Source organism: Barbatula barbatula, assembly GCF_947034865.1.
Source record: "Barbatula barbatula genome assembly, chromosome: 5".
NCBI lineage: Eukaryota > Metazoa > Chordata > Actinopteri > Cypriniformes > Nemacheilidae > Barbatula > Barbatula barbatula.
In genome coordinates, this window is record NC_136769.1 from 16,502,459 (window position 1) to 16,523,435 (window position 20,977).

Sequence of the window (20,977 nt, forward strand, 5' to 3'; positions counted from 1 at the left end):
CATAACAAAAACCCTATTACACTATGTAAAATCTCATTTTGTAACCAAAATCTTCCCATATATAAAAAGAAGAGTTCAAGAATCATGTATAATTGTATCATTTTTCCCCGTTAAGAAAATGTAGGTTTTGCGTCTAAATATGATGATTATATGTATATTTTTGGTGTTCTTTAGCGCCAACACGTGTACAAAACCTAAGAGGGACTCATCCGTCACATGAACAGGAAGTCGAGAGCGATAAGAAGAAGGGAAAGACCAAATTCACCTAAAAGGGGTCATCGTTTGCGCTCGTTTAGAAAATAACAAATGTACGCGTATGAGAACTCTAAAGACACGAACATAATGCCATATATTACTTTTATAAATTAAAATGTATACTTCGTTTCAAATTTAGGTTGAACACTCATATTAAATGACGTGAAAGAGCAGTCACCCTTCATCCGCCCGTATGGTACGGTCCTTCTCTCGCTCGCAGTGGTTGGCGCCGGGTGCCTTGCACATGGCCGAGTGAGTAAAATTTCTGGATTTCAGCAGTGAGATTTTCCACCGTCTTTTCACCAGCTCGGATCCGCGGAAATCGATCCCTAAATGCGAGACACGGAAAATATGGAGGCCGAGATGGAGTATGACGACGAAGAAGAGCCTTCGTTTAGCGATCCGGAGGATTTCGAGGATGACATCAGTGATGATGGTGAGGCCTGCGCTAGGTTTAGCTCCCCGGCTAACGGCATATGGTCCATAAAACTGAACGTGTCACCGCCTAACTAACAATGACGTCGTTCAGATCAAGTGTTTAGCTAGTTTGTGAAAGATGAGATGTGATGATCCAGACTCGGATCTTTTTATCGATTTCTGTTCATTGTTGAATTGGAGTAACGAGCGCTAGCCGGACAAAAGCATTGCACATGAGCAGATATCGGCGGCGGCGCACTACGTGACTTCAAGATAACGTTACACGTCTCTTTCAAAGTGTTTATGGTGGCGCTTTAACGTGTGTTTTTAACATGTTTCTGCTATAATGTGATGTTAATCGGAGTGTTTCTCCGCACACAGAGCTTCTTGGAGACGTGCTCAAGGATAAGCCTCAGGAGGCGGATGGAATCGACTCGGTCATTGTAGTTGACAATGTACCTCAGGTTGGACAAGATCGCCTGGAGAAACTCAAGAACGTCGTGCAAAAGATCTTCTCAAAATTTGGCAAGATCACCAATGAGTTCTACCCAGATACAGATGGAAAGACCAAAGGGTAACTTTTGGTTTACTGTGGTGTTCTATGTAAAGTTGGGATGCAACATATTGGCGTTTGACTGATGTTAATAATACATAATCGTTTCACGTTATGGCTGGTAACTCATCTAAGGATTTGAAAACTTCATTTCAAATCCATCCATCCATTTTCTACCGCTTATCCGGGGATTTCAAATCAAAAATCAAAAATTTCCTATGCATGTGCAAAGAATTTGTGCTTTAATAATGTGCATCAAAACTATGCTTAGATAATGCTGGTTCTGTATGCGTAATGGAAAAAGTTTTTTTAAGAATCTTGCGTGAGAATTTCAGTCGTGCAGGTTGTTTTTAAGAATATCCATTCTTAAAACCCGGCAGTTTGTAAATAAACTCTTAATATTTGTGGGTACAATAAATGATGTTAAGCGCTTTCTAATCAAATATAGACTTGTGTTGTTATTGTATTAATGATAATAAATACACTTTACAGGTACATATTTCTGGAGTATTCTGCACCAAGCCATGCTCAGGAAGCGGTGAAGAACGCTGATGGCTACAAGCTGGACAAGCAGCATACTTTCCGTGTCAATCTGTTTACGGACTTTGACAAGTATGTCATCTTTACCTTTTTTACTAATGCAGAAGTGTAAATGTCGAATCATAAGAATTAAATCCCAAATTCCTCCAATTGAATTTCAGATACATGTCGATCAGTGATGAGTGGGAAAATCCTGAGAAACAACCATTTAAAGATTTTGTAAGTATTTATTTATTTTTATTTTCTGTATGTAAGATCATTTTGATAATTCCTTCAATGCATTATTACATGCTGTACATTATTACACCTGTTTTTGACCCTTTACGTGGTATTTTTGTCTTAGGGAAACCTGCGGCACTGGATGGAGGATCCCGACTGTCGGGATCAGTACAGCGTGATCTATGACTCTGGTGAACGAACAGGCATATTTGCTAATGATGCCAAGGAGCCCATCGAGGTGGAGGAAAGAGCAGTGAGTTGAAGCAGTGTTTACCTTCTTGGCTTGAAAATCTAAAAACTGTCATCCAGTACGTCTGTGTGACTTGTATTCAGTGGCTTAACTGTGTGTTTGTTGCAGCGCTGGACCGAGACATATGTGCGGTGGTCTCCGAAAGGCACCTATCTGGCCACCTTCCACCAGAGAGGGATTGCTCTGTGGGGTGGTGAGAAGTTCAAGCAGATCCAGAGGTTCAGTCATCAAGGGGTTCAACTCATCGATTTCTCTCCCTGTGAGAGGTACATCATCTATATAAATGCATTGGTTTATTTGGAGGGTGTCTTTCAGTGAACATTAATGATTGTTTTCCACAGAAAATAATGCATTTTATTTCTTTGCAGGTATGTTGTGACATTCAGCCCTCTTATGGACACTAAAGATGATCCACAGGCTATCATTATCTGGGATGTTCTCACAGGACAGAAGAAAAGAGGCTTTCATTGTGAGAGCTCTGCACACTGGCCAATTTTCAAGTAAGACAATTTTCGCTAGGACTTTGCTTATCATTTAAGTGTCATTGTAATGAAATTGCCAAATTTCTTACTTTGTTTCGTTCAGGTGGAGTCCAGATGGGAAGTTCTTTGCTCGAATGACACAGGATACCCTGAGCATCTATGAGACACCAGTAAGTGTCGAAAAGGATTCTAGCAGTTGCTAGTTTGAGATTAAATTTTATTATTAACACATCATAATTGTTCTTTTCATAGTCAATGGGTCTTTTGGAGAAGAAGAGTTTGAAGATAAATGGAATTAAGTGAGTAAAACAAGTGAACATTCTAATTTTGTGAACTTTTGCAAATGTTCTTACGATGTTAAAAAAATTTAATTCAGTCCCTTGTAATCGACAATTTGACCAGTTTTGTGATAGTGAAGATGGACACTATTACATCTTCCGTCCTCAGAATCTCATACTTAAAGTTGCATAAAAAGAATGTATTTCAAATCAGTCTTACGGCCTAACAAAATACATAGAAATTTGTGTATGTAGATCAAAATAGCTAATTCGAAGGTAAACATAAAGGGGCGATACATAGGGGTTTTATCAAACACAGGGTAAAAACAAAACGCTTCATTATGTTAGGTCTTTATACACACCTGAACATATAGTTATGTATATTAAATGGCATTTCTGATGATCCCCCAAAAAATTACACACTGGACCTTTAAGAGAAATAATCTTGTGTCTTCAGGGATTTCTCCTGGTCACCGGGTGATAATATCATTGCATTCTGGGTTCCTGAGGATAAAGATATCCCCGCAAGAGTAACTCTCATGCAGCTGCCATCAAGAAATGAGATCCGAGTCCGTAACCTGTTTAACGTTGTGGACTGCAAGCTTCACTGGCAGAAAAACGGAGACTATCTCTGTGTTAAAGTCGACAGAACACCCAAAGGAACACAGGTATAAGAGATGTCCCTATAATGTGTCCATAACCATTGAAACATTTCTTTTCATCAGCCAAAGTTAAGGTCTGCTCAAAATGTTATTTCTTTATTCAGGGTGTTGTCACCAACTTTGAGATCTTCCGAATGAGAGAGAAGCAGGTACCTGTGGATGTGGTGGAGATGAAAGGTAAGGAAAGAACCATCTCAAACTCATCAAAAGTTATCTCGTTCTGTTTCCTGATTAAGACTCAAGAACCTGTTCTCAGTTCTGCTCTTTCTGACTGTCTCACAGAGGGCATCATTGCCTTTGCCTGGGAACCAAATGGCAGCAAGTTTGCGGTTCTTCATGGTGAATCTCCCAGAATCAACGTATCATTCTACCATGTGAAAAACAATGGCAAAATCGACCTAATTAGTAAGTTTTCCTCAATAAAGATGCGTTTGTATACATTTTTACTTTGTAGGAAAGATTAACCAAAACATTTTAATGTTTCAGAAATGTTTGACAAGCAGCAAGCAAACAGCATTTTCTGGAGTCCACAGGGGCAGTTTTTAGTCTTGGCTGGACTGAGAAGGTCTGTAGCCTTTCGTTTACATTATATTGAGCTGTGCTATGTCTCATGCTTCTAATTCATTCTTAAAATGTTTGGTATTTTTCTTATTCTAGCATGAATGGAGCTCTTGCGTTTGTGGACACTTCAGACTGCACCATGATGAACATTGCAGAGCATTACATGGCATCAGATGTTGAATGGGATCCCACTGGTCGATATGTTGTGACTTCGGTCTCCTGGTGGAGTCACAAGGTGATTTATTATTTGTCATAATTTTGTGGTTTTTTTATTGGAAGTGTGTACATCCTACCTAAATCTTTGTTTTGATCCCTTCAGGTGGACAATGCCTACTGGCTGTGGACCTTCCAGGGTCGGTTGCTGCAGAAGAACAACAAAGATCGTTTCTGCCAACTGCTCTGGAGGCCATGCCCACCCTCTCTCCTGGCCTATGAGCAAATAAAGGTGAGATGAAAGCAGATTCAAGGTGACCATTTTTACACTGTCAGCTTCTTCAAACTGACATCTAATCCCACTACATGTATTTAAATCCACAGCTCATCAAAAAGGACCTGAAGAAATACTCCAAGATCTTTGAGCAGAAAGATCGTCTCAGTCAGTCCAAGGCTTCAAAGGTAAAAAATATTAATCTTTTTTAAGCCTAAATTCCATCAGAATCGAAGTTCAGTGCCCAGATTTAGATCATTTTTATGTCCTTTACAGGAACTTGTAGACAAGAGACGCACCATGATGGAGGACTATCGCAAGTTCCGTGAAAGAACCACGCAGATGTACCAGGAGCAGAAATCCCTCCGCCTTGAACTCAGAGGAGGTACTAAATACAGATATTTCCTGATCTATTCTCTATTTTTAACGTAACCATGTTGCATTTTGAATTCTAGCAAATCCATGGTTAGAATGTTTTTATAAATTGCTGCCAAAATTAAACTCTGCTGCAGAACACCTGCAATCGTATATATTTTAACAAACATGGTTATTTCTGCACCTGTATGGCAATGATTTTGTTTTTTAAATGAAATGGAAATAGAGAGAAAGTCAGATTGTATGTGATGGTTGATTGGATTTTTAAGGAAGAGTGGTTTAAAGAAATACAAATGTCTAACAGGAAATGTAATGATCCTTCACATTTCCAATCTTAGCGCACTAGACAACCGCAATTACACTTTCTTTCCATCAACAGAGTGTTTAAACAGAGACATGACTCCACCAAATGGTGTACATCATAGCTGAAAACTGGCGATGTTGAGATCAGTTCAAATACTCAAATAAGCTTTGTTACATTTTATTACGGATTTTCCCTTTAGAAATAAGATTTGCATATTTAAACTCATTATATATACTTTCTTAAATACTTCTAGTTTTAGGTAAAAAGTTCTTTGTGAAGAAATTACTAAATTGAACTTGCATTCAATAATGATATTTGACTGGTCAATGTCGTTTTTAATAAAACAAGTTGTCAGAAGTGGTTGTATGGATGTGATAAATGTGATCTGACTGTCAAATCATCACTGGATTTTTCCTCAAATATTTCTAGGTGTGGATAGCGATGAGCTGGACGGCAATGTCGAGGACTGGGAGGAAGAGACAATTGAGTTTTTCATCAATGAAGAAATTATTCCCCTCGGAGATCTGTAGTTCCAACAGCAGGTACTGTATTCTCAGTGATTCTCTAATATTCTCTAATGTGGCGTTTATAAGACCTTGAAAGTGTCATAAAAACACGTGTTTTTGTTTTCAGTATCCGTTTTTTTTGTGGAGGAGCGTGGTCTTGCATTGAAGAAAAAAGTGTGGATTCCCCAAAAGGGTATTCCTTGTTTATCTTCAATCGAGTGTCTTTTAATTCTGGTTGCTGTGGGCGGAGAATTTTGTGCCACTGTTGACTGCTGCATTTTAAAAAGAAAAGCCATCCAGCTCTGGGAGAAACTACCCTGCCAACACTGTTCAGGTCTGATCTTGGCAGATCTGATGAAACATGTTCATGTTTTTGCCTTTGGTAGATCTACCTCGTCAAAAGGGTGTTACCATGGCACAGTTTGCCAAAAACTGCTTTTACATCACGCAGAACGAAAACATTTGCAAGATTTTCCTAAAGGTGAACTTGTACTCTAGTGTGCGAACATGGCACTACAGTGGTCTGTATCCTCCTCCATTCAGATTACCTGATATTAATGGCACAACAAGGGAATAAAGTATAACTGAAATTGAATCTTTTGTTGTTTTTTCTGTTTAATTTTTAAGTGCATATCACACGTTTGTCATAGTGTCCAAATAAAAAGAAACCAAGAAAATATTAAGCTTACAGTAGCAAAAGCAATGGCTAAAGCATATATCATTTATTTGTAAAAAAAAAATTTGCAAATTCAATCTATGAAGTGTTTGTTGAAAATTCCCTATTCACTCTTTGTGCCCTGGTATGGAAATGTCTTTAGCAAGCAGACATTGTGTAAAGTCAAGTTCAGAGTTTGATCCCCCAGAATAAAATCACATCATCTCTCATTAAATTCCCTCACAAGTTTTGCTCTTATTGGGGATTATTAACAGACTAAGCATCACATTGTTGCAAATGTCAGTCTTTATTTGCTTATAACATTTTCTACATGACTTTTATGAGTTGCTTAAAATTCATAAACTGTCTTGAACTCAATCCAAAGTAACTACGTTGTTGCCGTTGCGGGGAAAGTTCACCCATAAATACAGGTTTTGTTGTCATTCATTCGTATACATAAAAACTGGTTTATGACACTGTTCAGTGGAACACAAAAGATCGTTTGAGGAGTGTTTATGTGGTTTGGATCTAAAAACAACGTGAATATCTTTTGACAGTCTCACAGGTTTAAAATGACAAGGATCACATTATAAAATTTTATTTTTGAGTGAACTTTTAAACCAGGGGTTCTCAACCTTTTTAACTACAAGACCTAGCAATTCGATATTAACTGGAAAAGTGTTCAATATAAAAATTGACAGATAAGAAACGGTTGCCAAAAACTGCTTTTACATCACGCAGAACGAAAACATTTGCAAGATTTTCCTAAAGGTGAACTTGTACTCTAGTGTGCAAACATGGCACTACAGTGGTCTGTATCCTCCTCCATTCAGATTACCTGATATTAATGGCACAACAAGGGAATAAAGTATAACTGAAATTGAATCTTTTGTTGTTTTTTCTGTTTAATTTTTAAGTGCATATCACACGTTTGTCATAGTGTCCAAATAAAAAGAAACCAAGAAAATATGAAGATTACAGTAGCAAAAGCAATGGCTAAAGCATATATCATTTATTTGTAAAAAAAAAATTTGCAAGTTCAATCTATGAAGTGTTTGTTGAAAATTCCCTATTCACTCTTTGTGCCCTGGTATGGAAATGTGTTTAGCAAGCAGACATTGTGTAAAGTCAAGTTCAGAGTTTGATCCCCCAGAATAAAATCACATCATCTCTCATTAAATTCCCTCACAAGTTTTGCTCTTATTGGGGATTATTAACAGACTAAGCATCACATTGTTGCAAATGTCAGTCTTTATTTGCTTATAACATTTTCTACATGACTTTTATGAGTTGCTTAAAATTCATAAACTGTCTTGAACTCAATCCAAAGTAACTACGTTGTTGCCGTTGCGGGGAAAGTTCACCCATAAATACAGGTTTTGTTGTCATTCATTCGTATACATCAAAACTGGTTTATGACACTGTTCAGTGGAACACAAAAGATCGTTTGAGGAGTGTTTATGTGGTTTGGATCTAAAAACAACGTGAATATCTTTTGACAGTCTCACAGGTTTAAAATGACAAGGATCAATACATTATAAAATTTTATTTTTGAGTGAACTTTTAAACCAGGGGTTCTCAACCTTTTTAACTACAAGACCTAGCAATTCGATATTAACTGGAAAAGTGTTCAATATAAAAATTGACAGATAAGAAACGGTTGCCAAAAACTGCTTTTACATCACGCAGAACGAAAACATTTGCAAGATTTTCCTAAAGGTGAACTTGTACTCTAGTGTGCGAACATGGCACTACAGTGGTCTGTATCCTCCTCCATTCAGATTACCTGATATTAATGGCACAACAAGGGAATAAAGTATAACTGAAATTGAATCTTTTGTTGTTTTTTCTGTTTAATTTTTAAGTGCATATCACACGTTTGTCATAGTGTCCAAATAAAAAGAAACCAAGAAAATAGTAAGCTTACAGTAGCTAAAGCAATGGCTAAAGCATATATCATTTATTTGTAAAACAAATGTGCAAGTTCAATCTATGAAGTGTTTGTTGAAAATTATCAATACATTATAAAATTTCATTTTTGACAGAACTATCCTTAAAACCAGGGGTTCTCAACCTTTTTAACTACAAGACCTAGCAATTCGATATTAACTGGAAAAGTGTTCAATATAAAAATTGACAGATAACAAACGTATTGTTTAAAATATATTTCAATGCACATTTTCTCTTCTAGTTTTCAAGTGTTAGTCATATTGAGGTCCTCTTGTGTGCCACGGTCTCCCTGTTGAGAACCAATTGCTTTAAACTATCAAAAGAGTCAATCTGTTCTTCGTTGATTTTACATTTCGATAGTTTTTTTATTTTTCACCCTTTATATACGATTGTTAACTCAAGTCATTTAACAGATAAAAAAATGTTAAACTTGACCATTTTAAAGTCCACCACAATGAATAAAAATATTTTTTTTATTTTTAGGTATTCATAGATCAAATAATACAATTGTGTTTTAAAATACAATCACACAATGCATGTCAAGAAATATTGGTCCTTCTTATACTGAATATATCAATTCTGAGATGCCATTTCGTTTTAGTTTATATCAACAGTGCTATATCAATTTAATTGAAGTATTAACAGCTATAAAGAATGTAGTGTAGTTGTCTTTTCATATAACAACTACGTTTGTTTGTCATTCCGTGGTGTAAATTAGCTGTAACTTTTCCTCATTGAGTAAACATTTCTTTCTTATAAAATAAACACGTTTTGTAATGTTTGGAGGACGCCAGCAAGAAGCGTACATTCAAAAGAACGTGCGCTCCTAATCTCGCGAGATCTGCGTGGAGCGCTGCTGTGTCAACACCCCGCGCGCCGTGCACATCTCTCCACTCAGCTGACGCCGTTAGCCCGAAGAAATCCACACACTTCTGCAATGAGGTGAGATGTTTTAAACACGTTTCTTTCTTATTTCGCTAATCATCACATAGTCGAAACGCAGTGTTTTCGTATTTGTGTGTCGGTTTAAAACAAAAGCTAGAGGATTGTAGGCATGAGTAGCTTCATGACTTCCTATGGAAAAGTGGTGTAGGGTTGTCTTTGCACTTGCTCCAGATTGATATCTGTATCTTTATCATAACGGCGCCGAAGTGATCGTTACGATAATATCCAGCGTAAAGAAAATCAACTGTTCCGTGATCTATGCGTGCGGGGTCACGGTGAGGTTTGGCGGATAAGCTCGAATGTTTGCAGCTTCCTCCCACAGTCAGATGGTGTCAAAGAGCTACATTGTGTCCAGATGAATGTGAGGGCTCGCCTTTGCGTTTGATGAATTGGTAGGTTATGTGCAAAGTAAATGTGAGCTGTTTAGTGTACGCTGAGTTTTGTAGGCATCATTTGCATAATTGAGCAAAATTTCAATATGACAAGTAAGCCCTTGTGTCAGTTTTGAGGGTTTTATTACGTCACGCTTCCACGCGCATGCATTTCCAGCAAATATCGGTGTGACATCTTAAGATCATCTTTTAATGACTCGTGTTGTTGTTGTTAATGTTAAAAGTCTCTGGCGCTTCTAAATAAATCTTAAAATAAATTTAAGTCTGTTCCAAAAAATTATTTATTCGTTGGAATTAAAGTATTGGTTTTATGGTAAATAAATTAAGCCAATATGAATCAAGCTCAGTCATTATTGTAACGCAATACAAGGTCCAATTTGTCACAGAAAATATCAAATCATTTTAAGAGCGTCGTTCAGGAATTGAATTTTGAGTTTCATGTGATTAAAAACTGCGTAGCTTTATCCGTCTATTGTGTAACCCTAACCGCAATATTGCAAAATATTATACCATCCGGTTCAGGCACAATCCTGACTTCTCTCTTCTGATTTGTTTCCCCTTCACTTCAGGTTATTCTGGGTTGTCTGCTGTGTAATAGAAGTTAGGTAAAATGGCACTTTCACAGTCAAAATCAACCAAAATGGGAAAGTCGAGACTGTTACGCATTTTTATGATTGTCGGTGCAGTCTTCATGATTCTCCTTATAATCATATATTGGGACGATGTGGGGGCCTCCAATTTTTACTTGCACACAACAATCTCTGGACCTCATCCATCACGCCTTTCTCCGCATAGCCGTTCTGACCCTGAAAAGAAAGCGGATGAGGACAAAGAGACCTCGTTTTTGACAGACATAGATGCTTTTGTCAACCAGTTTTTGGAGGGTACCGCAGACCCAACGGAACAGGTGCGAGGAGAACCTCCCCCTGGCGAGACTCACAATCAGTCCTCTGAGAAACCTGAGGAGAGGTTTGTTCCGAGGCGAGAGTGGAAGATTCACCTGACGCCGATCGCACCGGAGCTGAAACAGAGGCAGGAGAATCGGAAACAGATAATCCAAGATTTGTGTGGTAATAAAAGTCTCCTTGACTTTCCAGGAAAGAGCAGGACTTTCGATGACATACCCAATAAAGAATTAGATCACCTTATCGTGGACGACAGACATGGGATCATTTACTGTTACGTTCCCAAGGTCGCATGCACGAACTGGAAGCGCATAATGATCGTGCTGACCGAGAGTCTGTTATTAGACGGCATGCCCTACCAGGACCCTCTGGATGTTCCTCAGGAGCGCATCCACAACAGTAGCTCACACTTCACCTTCAACAAGTTCTGGAAGCGCTATGGGAAGTTCTCAAGGCATCTTATGAAAATCAAGCTTAAGAAGTACACAAAATTCTTATTTGTGAGGGATCCTTTTGTGAGAATCATCTCTGCCTATCGCAACAAATTCGAACAAGCGAACCAGGACTTCTACAAGATATATTCAGTTGATATGCTAAAAAGATACAGCAATTACACCAATCCACCAGCTTCAGTGGTGGACGCTTTTGCAGCCGGGATTCGCCCTTCTTTCTCAAATTTCATTCAGTATTTATTGGATCCGAAAACGGAGAAAGACCTGCCTTTCAACGAGCACTGGAGACAAATGTACCATCTGTGCCATCCCTGCCAGATCAATTATGATTTTGTGGGAAAGCTGGAGACTTTGGACGAGGACGCTGAGCATTTGTTACGGATCCTCCATGTAGACAACGTCATCGAGTTCCCCCAAAGTCATCGTAACCGAACAGACAGTAGTTGGGAACAGGAATGGTTTGCCAACATACCTCTGGAAGCTAGAAATGAGCTGTACAGACTTTATGAGGCGGACTTCAAACTGTTTGGGTATTCCAAACCTGACAAGCTGTTGCATGAGTAACATTTTTATCACGATACTGTGATGCTGAAAAAACAAGAACAGCAAGAGGATCATAAGAGTTTCCGCTGCCTGAATCTTAACGTAGATTTTTAGATGATGCAATGCAAAAATACACTTTCTCATGACTCTGACCAGTTTACCCTTCAACAGAGATGGAACGTCAAAGTCTTGCAAGAAGGTTTATAAAAACAACCTGTAGTTTATTGCCAAACAGAATTCATGACATGGTTTTTACTCGTGCCATAAGACTTGACTTGAACCCTCATCTTTCGCTTTAATTGTGTCTGTGTCTTAATGCAAGAGTGCCACTCTTAAAAAGCACGGCTGATAGTGTCCCAGTTAGTAAAGTTTGACAAGGATGCCAGTCTAGATATTGTGTTATGATGTCCTATGCTACAGAAAACTTCATGCTTGAAGTCAGCGTCATTCGGTAGGGTTTAAAAGTGCATTGGGAATGTTGACGTGAGTCATGTGAAAGACGCCAGTGGGCATTTAAAGTGATTAACTGTAGCAAACATACATTCCTTTGCACACAGTTTATACTTTAGCCGGCCCATTTACCAGTATTCACCCAAAATGTGTGTCTGGTATTTCTGTTGGCTTCGTGGATGGTTTCAGATCTTTATGAATACTAGCTCAAAACCTGCACAATTTTCATGTGGTTTTAGATATGAAATCTGAGATGTAAATAACAGAAAAGTTAGTTTTTCTCACATTTCATATTGTCGAAGCAAGTGTGTTTTGTCCCTCAGTTTTTGGTAAATTTGAATGAATTAATAATGCGCCACCAAACTACTACATCAAAGAAATCAAAAAATGTATGGTACATTTAGGAAGTGCACATAGAGTATTTTTGAGTATTTTTGTAACCATTTACTATTAAATGTGAAAAGTGAAGGAAGTTTGTCCTTAAGCAGAAACAGAGCTACAGAGCTTTTCTGCTCTTCTACGGCGTTTTTTTTTGTTGTTTTGGATTGTTTAGAAACTTAAGTTCAAGGTGTATACTGCAGAAAAATGCCAGTGTTCTGCAGTAAAGCACATTTTAAGAAAATTGTCACAAATTTGCAAAATAACTTTTCTTCAAAGCAGAAGCTGTGTCAGTAGTCTGAATGTGGCTCTTATCGTGTGCATCATTTTTGTTTTTTTGTTATTGTGTAGCAGGGACTGGATGAGCCCTCTGATCTGCAGCATGCTTTAGCATGTGTGCCTTGCAGCCCTTTTCATTAATAGGCATCACTCACAAGTAATGTAGCAAACAAAGTTTTTGCTCTGCTTGACTTTGAGTGTCAAATAATGGCCTTGTTTGCATATTGTTTGGAATATAATTGCAGGCACACTGCATTTATTCCTGGAGCACAATTGTTATAGTTTCTCATTCTCTTATTTGCCATTTGCTGAGAACGTATTCGTTTTCTTTCCATCATGTTTTGGTGCATTTTACACATTAGATCAGATGTATTAAATATATCTTTTAGATCAGAGATTGAGAGAGATGTGAGGATGAAGTATTTGTTTGTAGATTGTAGGAAATCCAAGCACAAGTGTAGCATGATCATTGTGAAGCGATGGGCCTGAGGGAACATGATGCCCCAGTTCAGCCAGCCCTCAGGGGAAGCCACCATTCTGGAGTCACAGCACTGATGGGCCCATTTGGTAAGCAGTGCCTTTTGGAAAAACGTTTACAAAAAAGTATTTCTCTAAGTGGGTCTCTGACTTGCAGTCAAAACAATCAAGAGTCCTTTAAATATAGTATGTATAGTGAATGTAGTATGTTTTGCATCATGACAATAAGTGAAAGATTTAGATTTGTCTTATGGGTTCTAGATTTCCCTAATTTAGAAGTGATAGGTAAGATGTTATAGGAAAACACATTTGTGCTGTATTTGCCTATGCTGTTTGTTTCAAAATGATGTCATGTTTTTGTATACAGTGCCACAATGTATTAAGGTGTTATATTGCAAAGTGATTGTTGTGATTCCTATATTACTATCTTTTTTTATTTGATGTACTTTAACGCCATAGGAATTTCTTGCATGAATTTAGTTTCAGGCGAACATGCTGGGAGTAAAAGGGAAACATTTGTTAAATTCAAGTGTTAGATCGTGTTCTTGACTTTTGGTTTACTTGGTTGGTTTTCTGTTTGGTAATGTACATAACTCTTTTATTTATTTTTATATAATTTATGCTTCAGTTTTACAGCAGGTAGCTTAATAAAGTTCAATGCATGGTGCAAACACAGCAACACTGTCATCTCCTCTTTATTTGTTTTATGGAAATGTGGTCTTTATATGTAAACAGTAAGAGAACAGTTGAGAATACGCTTTAATGTTATCCATTAAATTACAAAGACAAAAAAAAAACGCATTTATATATTTGTTCACAACATTACAGGAATCCATTTTAGCCTTCATCAATTACAAAAAAATCAGGTAAACCATTATTGTGCCGCATTCCATCTTCCAAGGATCCTCTCTTTTCTTGTTGTATAAATCCACAGCGCACACCTTTCCTTTACAGTGGTTCAGCGGTGCTATTTATTTCTTTATTTTTCAGTTAAATTCAGAGTTTAAAAGCCAATAACCAAATTATTTTCAATTTATTTTCTATGTTGTTTTAAAAATTTAATCAACATAATCCCCATCTCCATATTGGCCAAAACAGATTATAATTTTTGTCATAATGGAGCAGACCTATGTTATGCTATAATCCTATGCAACGGTTTAACACGCCCTGATGGAAACCATCTAGCTGTCGACCCCCCCCCCCCCCCCTTCAGTGACCGCTATAGGAAAGAAAGAGTAGCCTACTGTCTTGACGTCCTCACAACCACTAGGTGGCACAGAAGTACACGGCATGTTCCGCAAGCTGTCATGACCTGAGACGTTTAGAAGCTGCTTAACATTGAAAGGGTTTATTAATAATCTTAAAATGTTTGTAACATGGTTTTGTAGTTTTGAATCTGATGTTTTGGAAAGTTCATTATGTTGTTGGTCAGATAATACTGACTGACTATGCAGTACTGTCGAAACAGCTTGCACAACCAACAAAGAGAATTTTATGGTGGTGTGGGTGAGTTCTTTAACTACAATAAAATATACGTTCGCATTATGGGGTGTTTGTGTTTTCTTTGTTTGCTTAATTGTTGTAGATGTTAATAATATATTGAATCGAGACATTTTCCCATCATTTATGCAGTGTGCTGGTGGTATTAAACATATTTACAGTAATAAGTATGGGAATCATTTTTGCTGCTATATTATTTGCAAGTCTGTCAATTGGATAAAGCGTCTGCTGAATGTTGAAGTGTACATTTGCATCACAAAGCACAGGCAGGTGGTCAATTACTATTTCATAGTTTTAATGCGTCGGTGATACTTGGAAGATAAATTACAGCTTCTGTTATACAAGCTTAAAAATGGCTTTTTAACTGTAAAAGTCAATATCCACTCTATTAATTATAAGCCCATGGGCCTTTATTTCTACAGAATTGTAAAACGCTGCTTTGGACTTTGTGGTTTTTCTTAATACTCTCTACGAACGTGCATTGAAGGAAGTGGGAGATAATTAAATGTATAGGGAATTAAAATGGCAAAGTAAGCAAACATTAATGCATACACACCTGAGTTTTAATGCATTATAGTAAATAAATTGTGTTCTCGCTTTAGGGGAATGGTAAATGCAAAAATAATAATTCAGTTTAATTTTATTTACACCTATGTTGTTCAAAACCTCGTTTTAAGATTTGCAGAATTGTGTTACATTCTTCAAACTACCTTACCTAACAATCCATCTGTTTATTATATAATATATTCTACTTTTTATATACTTTACAATAAAATATTATATACTTCCTTCATGTTTGACTATTGTTTCCTGTGCCCTAGGTTATGTTTTATTAATTTAATAAATTATAACTATATTTTGTACTTTGTTAATTGAACCAGAACAGCCAATTAATTTCCTGCCTTTCAGATTTTCCATTTGCACTAGAGGGATTTGGGGAAGAAAACTTGTCATAAAGGTAGACACTTCTTTAGTGAGTGTTTTTCTTTTTTTCCGGTGATGCATGTCACAGAGATTGTTCTGAACAGAACTTTAATGAGAAATGCTAATGAAAATCTTCTGCCGATAGGTTACATGGTCTGATGGCATAAATTCAGGTCAGTTAACAGACTTTTTTTCTTCACAATGAAATCAGTGGTGTCTACCAATTTGATGGCCTATTATTAAATTTAACTCCGCTCTAAAGGGCTCAGCAAATGGTAATGTCAAAAGGGGTTTAGTTTTAGCTGGTTTTTAGCTGTATAATGACGTTTTTCGCATTCATAAAGTTTGTTGGTCAGTTTTGTAGATGGGAAGGTTTATTTGACATGACGCAACATTTGAAGCCCATTTTATTGATGTCATCTGGCATACAGAACTTATACAGAATAAGAATATTGAATGAGGAAACGAGTCAGGTCGGCACTAGACACATCTATCGAGAATAAATTTAACCTAAATATGGGCATACCCGAATGGAACAGTTTAAAGTCCCAGTGAAATAAAAAAATGACAGCCTATTTTTTCATGAAATATTGCAGCGTTTATTGTAAATAGTTTATCAATGTGGGTCATTCTCTCTTTACAATTTGTGTGCCCTCAAAATGCACTTCCTTCCTGTAATGACTTCCCTATCCATCTTATATGACGTATGTTAGACGTCTTGGGTGGAGCATCCGTTAAGTCCTCACCTTCTACAGGCAGTCTGCTTCCAGTTCTATTTCAAAATGCAACGACTTGTTTTATAGCCTTTTTAGAGCCTTTTTAAACATCCAATCAAATCGCAGAGAAAGATGAAAGCCACGCCCACTAATTTTCTTTTTCTTTTACAAGAAATTCCCTTACTGCGTCCCGATCAGCATACAGCATACTAAATAGTAAACAGCATACTAAATAGCATTCGGAAGTAGAATTAGTACACTATTTCCCAAATCGTAGTATGTTGAAAAGAGTATTACAAAGATTCCCGAATGGTCAAGTGCAGAACGATGCACACTCTACCGGCTAATATTACCCACAACTCACTGTGAGTAGGCGGAGTTCATTGAAGCTCCACTGCATTAATAAACTATATAACTCATGCACCACTAAATTAACAAATGTAAGTATACAGTAAACATTACATATAAAATAATGAATGATGATTTCAAAATGAATTTAAATGTTGTCGAGGTAACAAGGGTCTGTATATACTTATAAAATATATCCAATGTATATACTTTTACATGTATGTGTGTGTGTCTCCAGATATAATTCATTTAATGTTGAATTAATGTTGAGAATAACTAGTTTAGCACTGATTCAATATTAAATCAATTATCTTGGCTGTCTGGGTCAGGTTTTGACAAAACTTGCACAGTGTCAACACCAGACGCCATCGGCGCAACACGACATGACAAAAGACATTAGAAACGCAAGAACAATTATCATTTAAAATTTTGCAATGCAGCACAGTGGTGTCCAGTGTAGACACGGTGTTACATTGTGGGGAGCTACCATGTTGTTCCTAGGAACAGGATAGAAATAGAGATTGAATGATGTCTTATTTAACATATAAAATGCCAAATGTTTGGGTTTGTCTATAGCAATTTTAAATTTCCAAATGTATTAAAATGTGATGTGTCTGACCGAGATCTATACACAGACACAAAAAAGATTTAGACACCATTCAAAATGTTGACTTAATCAGTATTTCTAGAGACTGTGGCCATTCCAGTCCAGTGCCTGTTGAATTTCAACACAATATAACCTCAGGAGTGACAAAGTCATCCAACAGCCATGTGAAAGACTGACAGCATGAAAACTGAGATCAAAATCCAGGTTGTGACATGATAATGTTTGAACTTTTCCTAAATACATGTATAAACATTGCTGTTATAGTGCTTGAAAGTGAATATAAACTTGTTTTCTTTTGCAGTATTTGAGGTCTGAAAAAAATTATAATTCTGTTATTTTCACCTGTTTCTCCAGTTTTCATTTTCTGCAAATAGAAACAATATTTTATTATTGTACATTCAGACAAATTGAAAATATTTTCGAAATGGTCTCTAAATTTGTTTTCTGTGGCTGTATATGTGTATCCAGTGCATTTGTATACAGTATATGTGGATGTTTCAAGCATCATGCCCTAGTTAGTGCTGTTAATTGACCTTGGTTCACATGCTCAAGGGTTTTTTGGTAAATGCCAGCTGGCATCTTCCAGGGAAATAACCCAGGGAGATGTTTGCAGATGTTTCCTTGCAGCAAGAAGCCTCACTGTCTGTTCTCGATGGAACGCTATATCATAGCTGAGGTGATATGCATTCAGACGGAGGGTTAATTTGAAAGTCATCCCATAAGCATATACCGTCAAGCATCTGTCACTAAAGTCAATTCCTTCACCCTGATGCAGAAACATCATAGTGAGGCTGTTATTGTTATGCTTCAGTCTCCACAGGACAAAAATACTAAACATGTTTTCGAAAAGATGATCAGGCTCATCTTTCAAAAGTGCTGAAATCCAGAAAAGAACATGAAAACCAAGCACTCTAATCTCAAAATGGATGCTATAAAATGTATGTTAGCATTTACCTTACCTAGAGATCTAAAAATGGTGAGGTAATAGCACTTAAAATGTTTCAGTAATGGACTTGTCATTTGTGATGACTTACTCTAGATCTTGATTGCTCGTGTCATTTGGTCACATGACCACATCCTGATCTTTACTCACAACAGCTTTACTTAACTTCATCCCGCAGCATCCACCCCTGACGTATTTACGCTCTCTCTGGGCATCTTAACAGAATTTGTGGACGCCAGTCGATGTGCCACAGCTAATAGATCAAAGCAGAGGAAGTCTAGTGATCCCCTCCTTGAGCATAGCCGTATATCATCCTCTGATGTCATTGATAGATACGATGTGTACTGAAGCCACTTACATATAGCATAAAATTATATCTTATAATGGTATTCTTCTGGTTCGGCATTGTTCATCTGACTCCAGCATTAAGGATCTGACCATGGAAATAAAAGGTATTAAGGATATGTGAGGATATGGAATTGGTTAGAAATAAAAGCTTTGTCCTGTAGGATGCATTCTGAGCCACTGTGTACTTAATCGTGAACTCTCTTTGCTGGGGTTAATGGACATGGAATCAGGGTTAAAAGTGAAACTAACGAGACTTTCACACTTTGAAGAGGGGACAACCCAGTAAAGCCGGATTGTGGCCGGCTGGATCAATAGACTTGACATTATAATGATGAGAGTGATGATTAAGAGGGCAGGAATATGCCCTCTCGACATACCTTCTTGTTTTTTTCAATAATGGTCCTCGGGATGTGAGTATTAGAAATGCATATAAGATTAGATTATATAGTTAATGTTTAAGGTTTCACTGCCTGTGATCAATGTGCTTATATTCACATCATACAGTACATAAATATACAGTATATATATTTATTTATATATATAGCTGTATTGTGAAGCAGTAGCCAATGCCTTAAAGTAACCAGGGTGTCTAATATGTGCCATGAATTTTCCAAATGAGTTTAGAAATGTAATCATTTAAGTGTAGTAACCTGCTTAGCTTTAAAAAGTATAACTTTGTCAGATTTTTACATTTATATATATCATTTAGCAGACACTTTTATGCAGAGCAATTAACAAATGAGGACAACAACAGCAATTAAATCAACAAATGGGCAATAATGTGTACAAGACTAGAATAGAAATGAATGGGTCAGGTGTTGACGAATAAGATGCGTTTCCTTTTCTTTAGCCGTTTCTTCAGCTGCTCGGTTTGAGCAGGTAACAGATTTTGGTTTGTGTTGTTTTGTCAGAGCCAGACATTTTATCGGATTGATCTATACAGAAGACAGATGAGAGCCAGGGTTGTTTATGGTCCAAAAAAACTTTTTTCATATTGCCTAGCAAAAATAATCTTAGCAGAAAAAAATATTTAACACAATATTTATATATTAAATATATATTATATATACTGTGTGTTTATATATATATATATATATATATATACACATATATATACACATATATATTAATGTTTAATATTGACATGGTAAATTCATCAAAGCATGACAGTTTTCCAAACCCACATACAATTTTTCATTTACATTTTAGATTGGATCTCATGTAGATAACATGGTTGAATTAGGTTTGGCATGAATGTTAAAAAGTAAATTAATGATATAATTGGTGGTTATTAGATGCTTTCAGAACTCCAAATAAACTAATGCTACTCATTAAGAAAATCACATAAATAACAGTTTTGAATGCGTTCCAGTGGCTCAGTGGTTAGAGTATGGCGCTAATAATGCCAAGGTCATGGGTTGGATCCCAGGGGATTGCACATGGTCAGAAACAAAGGTATTGAACGATGCAATGTAAGTCGCTTTGGATAAAAGCGTTTGACAAATGCGTAAATGTGAATGATTAGATTTATTTATTCAAAGCAGATACGCCTCTTTAATATTCTCATATTAAAAGTGCAGAGTTTGAATTGCATTATTGAGTTTTATTTGAGCTGTGCAGAGATCGGATAAGTGGATTTAGCCAACTGCGTAATTAAAAACAGATAAGCAAATGTGACGCAGGCCAGGTCGAGTGTTTGCAGTGCAATTTTCCATTGCATACACTTGAATGCAAATATGAAACGAATGCATTGGATTAAAATATAAATTCGATGTTGGCGCATCTAGAGGGATAATACCCTCTTCTCCAAGATACTCATAAAACCTGTTTTTCATTCAAGAAGCTCTCCTCATACTTTCAGTTACGCCCTGTTCCTGAAACAGACGTGCCACTGAGCCCGGGCTAATAACAGCACTGCTGCGAGCCGCAACTCTCCTGAACAAAATTACTAATCATCAGCTACCAAAATCTGCTCTCGCTAGTTGCTCATTCTTGCAAAAGTGAAATACCATTATAGTGAATTATAGGCTAATCAAGCCCTATTCTACACAGTCAGGGCAGTGACAGTTCCTAATCTGAATTAGCATGAATATGAGGGCAATGTAAGCGATGAAGATATCACATCTGTGGACGAGATAGAAGAAGCTCTTACTGAGAGATTTCATGACTTAAAGGAACAGTTCACCCCAAAATCTGTCTTCATTTACTCACTCTCAAGTTGTTTCAAATCTACATATATATATTTTATATGACACAGAGAAATATATATGGAAGAATGCTGTCAATAACCAAACAGTTCATGGGCATCATTGACTATATTAAAAGCTGTAATTGTT

General features: G+C 36.9%; 2 protein-coding genes across 2 annotated transcripts; both read left to right on the plus strand.

Annotated features, from left to right (window-relative positions):
- Positions 1 to 216: 216 nt before the first annotated feature.
- Positions 217 to 7,660, plus strand: eif3ba (eukaryotic translation initiation factor 3, subunit Ba). The gene is made up of 20 exons (XM_079455689.1): positions 217 to 308; positions 395 to 691; positions 1,054 to 1,246; positions 1,718 to 1,837; positions 1,927 to 1,984; positions 2,109 to 2,237; positions 2,343 to 2,500; positions 2,603 to 2,734; positions 2,820 to 2,886; positions 2,969 to 3,015; positions 3,452 to 3,662; positions 3,761 to 3,833; positions 3,939 to 4,061; positions 4,143 to 4,221; positions 4,314 to 4,452; positions 4,537 to 4,662; positions 4,755 to 4,832; positions 4,921 to 5,029; positions 5,753 to 5,865; positions 5,957 to 7,660. The coding sequence occupies exons 2-19, from the start codon at positions 589 to 591 to the stop codon at positions 5,851 to 5,853; spliced, it is 2,046 nt and encodes a 681-aa protein (XP_079311815.1). The 5' UTR covers positions 217 to 308; positions 395 to 588; the 3' UTR covers positions 5,854 to 5,865; positions 5,957 to 7,660.
- Positions 7,661 to 9,270: 1,610 nt separating this feature from the next.
- On the plus strand, positions 9,271 to 14,799 carry chst12a (carbohydrate (chondroitin 4) sulfotransferase 12a). The gene is made up of 2 exons (XM_079456578.1): positions 9,271 to 9,376; positions 10,341 to 14,799. Exon 2 carries the CDS (start codon positions 10,382 to 10,384, stop codon positions 11,690 to 11,692), a length of 1,311 nt encoding a protein of 436 aa, XP_079312704.1. The 5' UTR covers positions 9,271 to 9,376; positions 10,341 to 10,381; the 3' UTR covers positions 11,693 to 14,799.
- Positions 14,800 to 20,977: the final 6,178 nt, after the last annotated feature.

Coding starts and splice junctions, on each gene's coding strand:
- eif3ba (XM_079455689.1), top strand. CDS start 589: ATGCGAGACACGGAAAATATGGAGGCCGAGATGGAGTATGACGACGAA. Junction 692..1,053: donor GGATGACATCAGTGATGATG/GTGAGGCCTGCG, acceptor CTCCGCACACAG/AGCTTCTTGGAGACGTGCTC. Junction 5,030..5,752: donor CCGCCTTGAACTCAGAGGAG/GTACTAAATACA, acceptor AAATATTTCTAG/GTGTGGATAGCGATGAGCTG.
- chst12a (XM_079456578.1), top strand. CDS start 10,382: ATGGCACTTTCACAGTCAAAATCAACCAAAATGGGAAAGTCGAGACTG.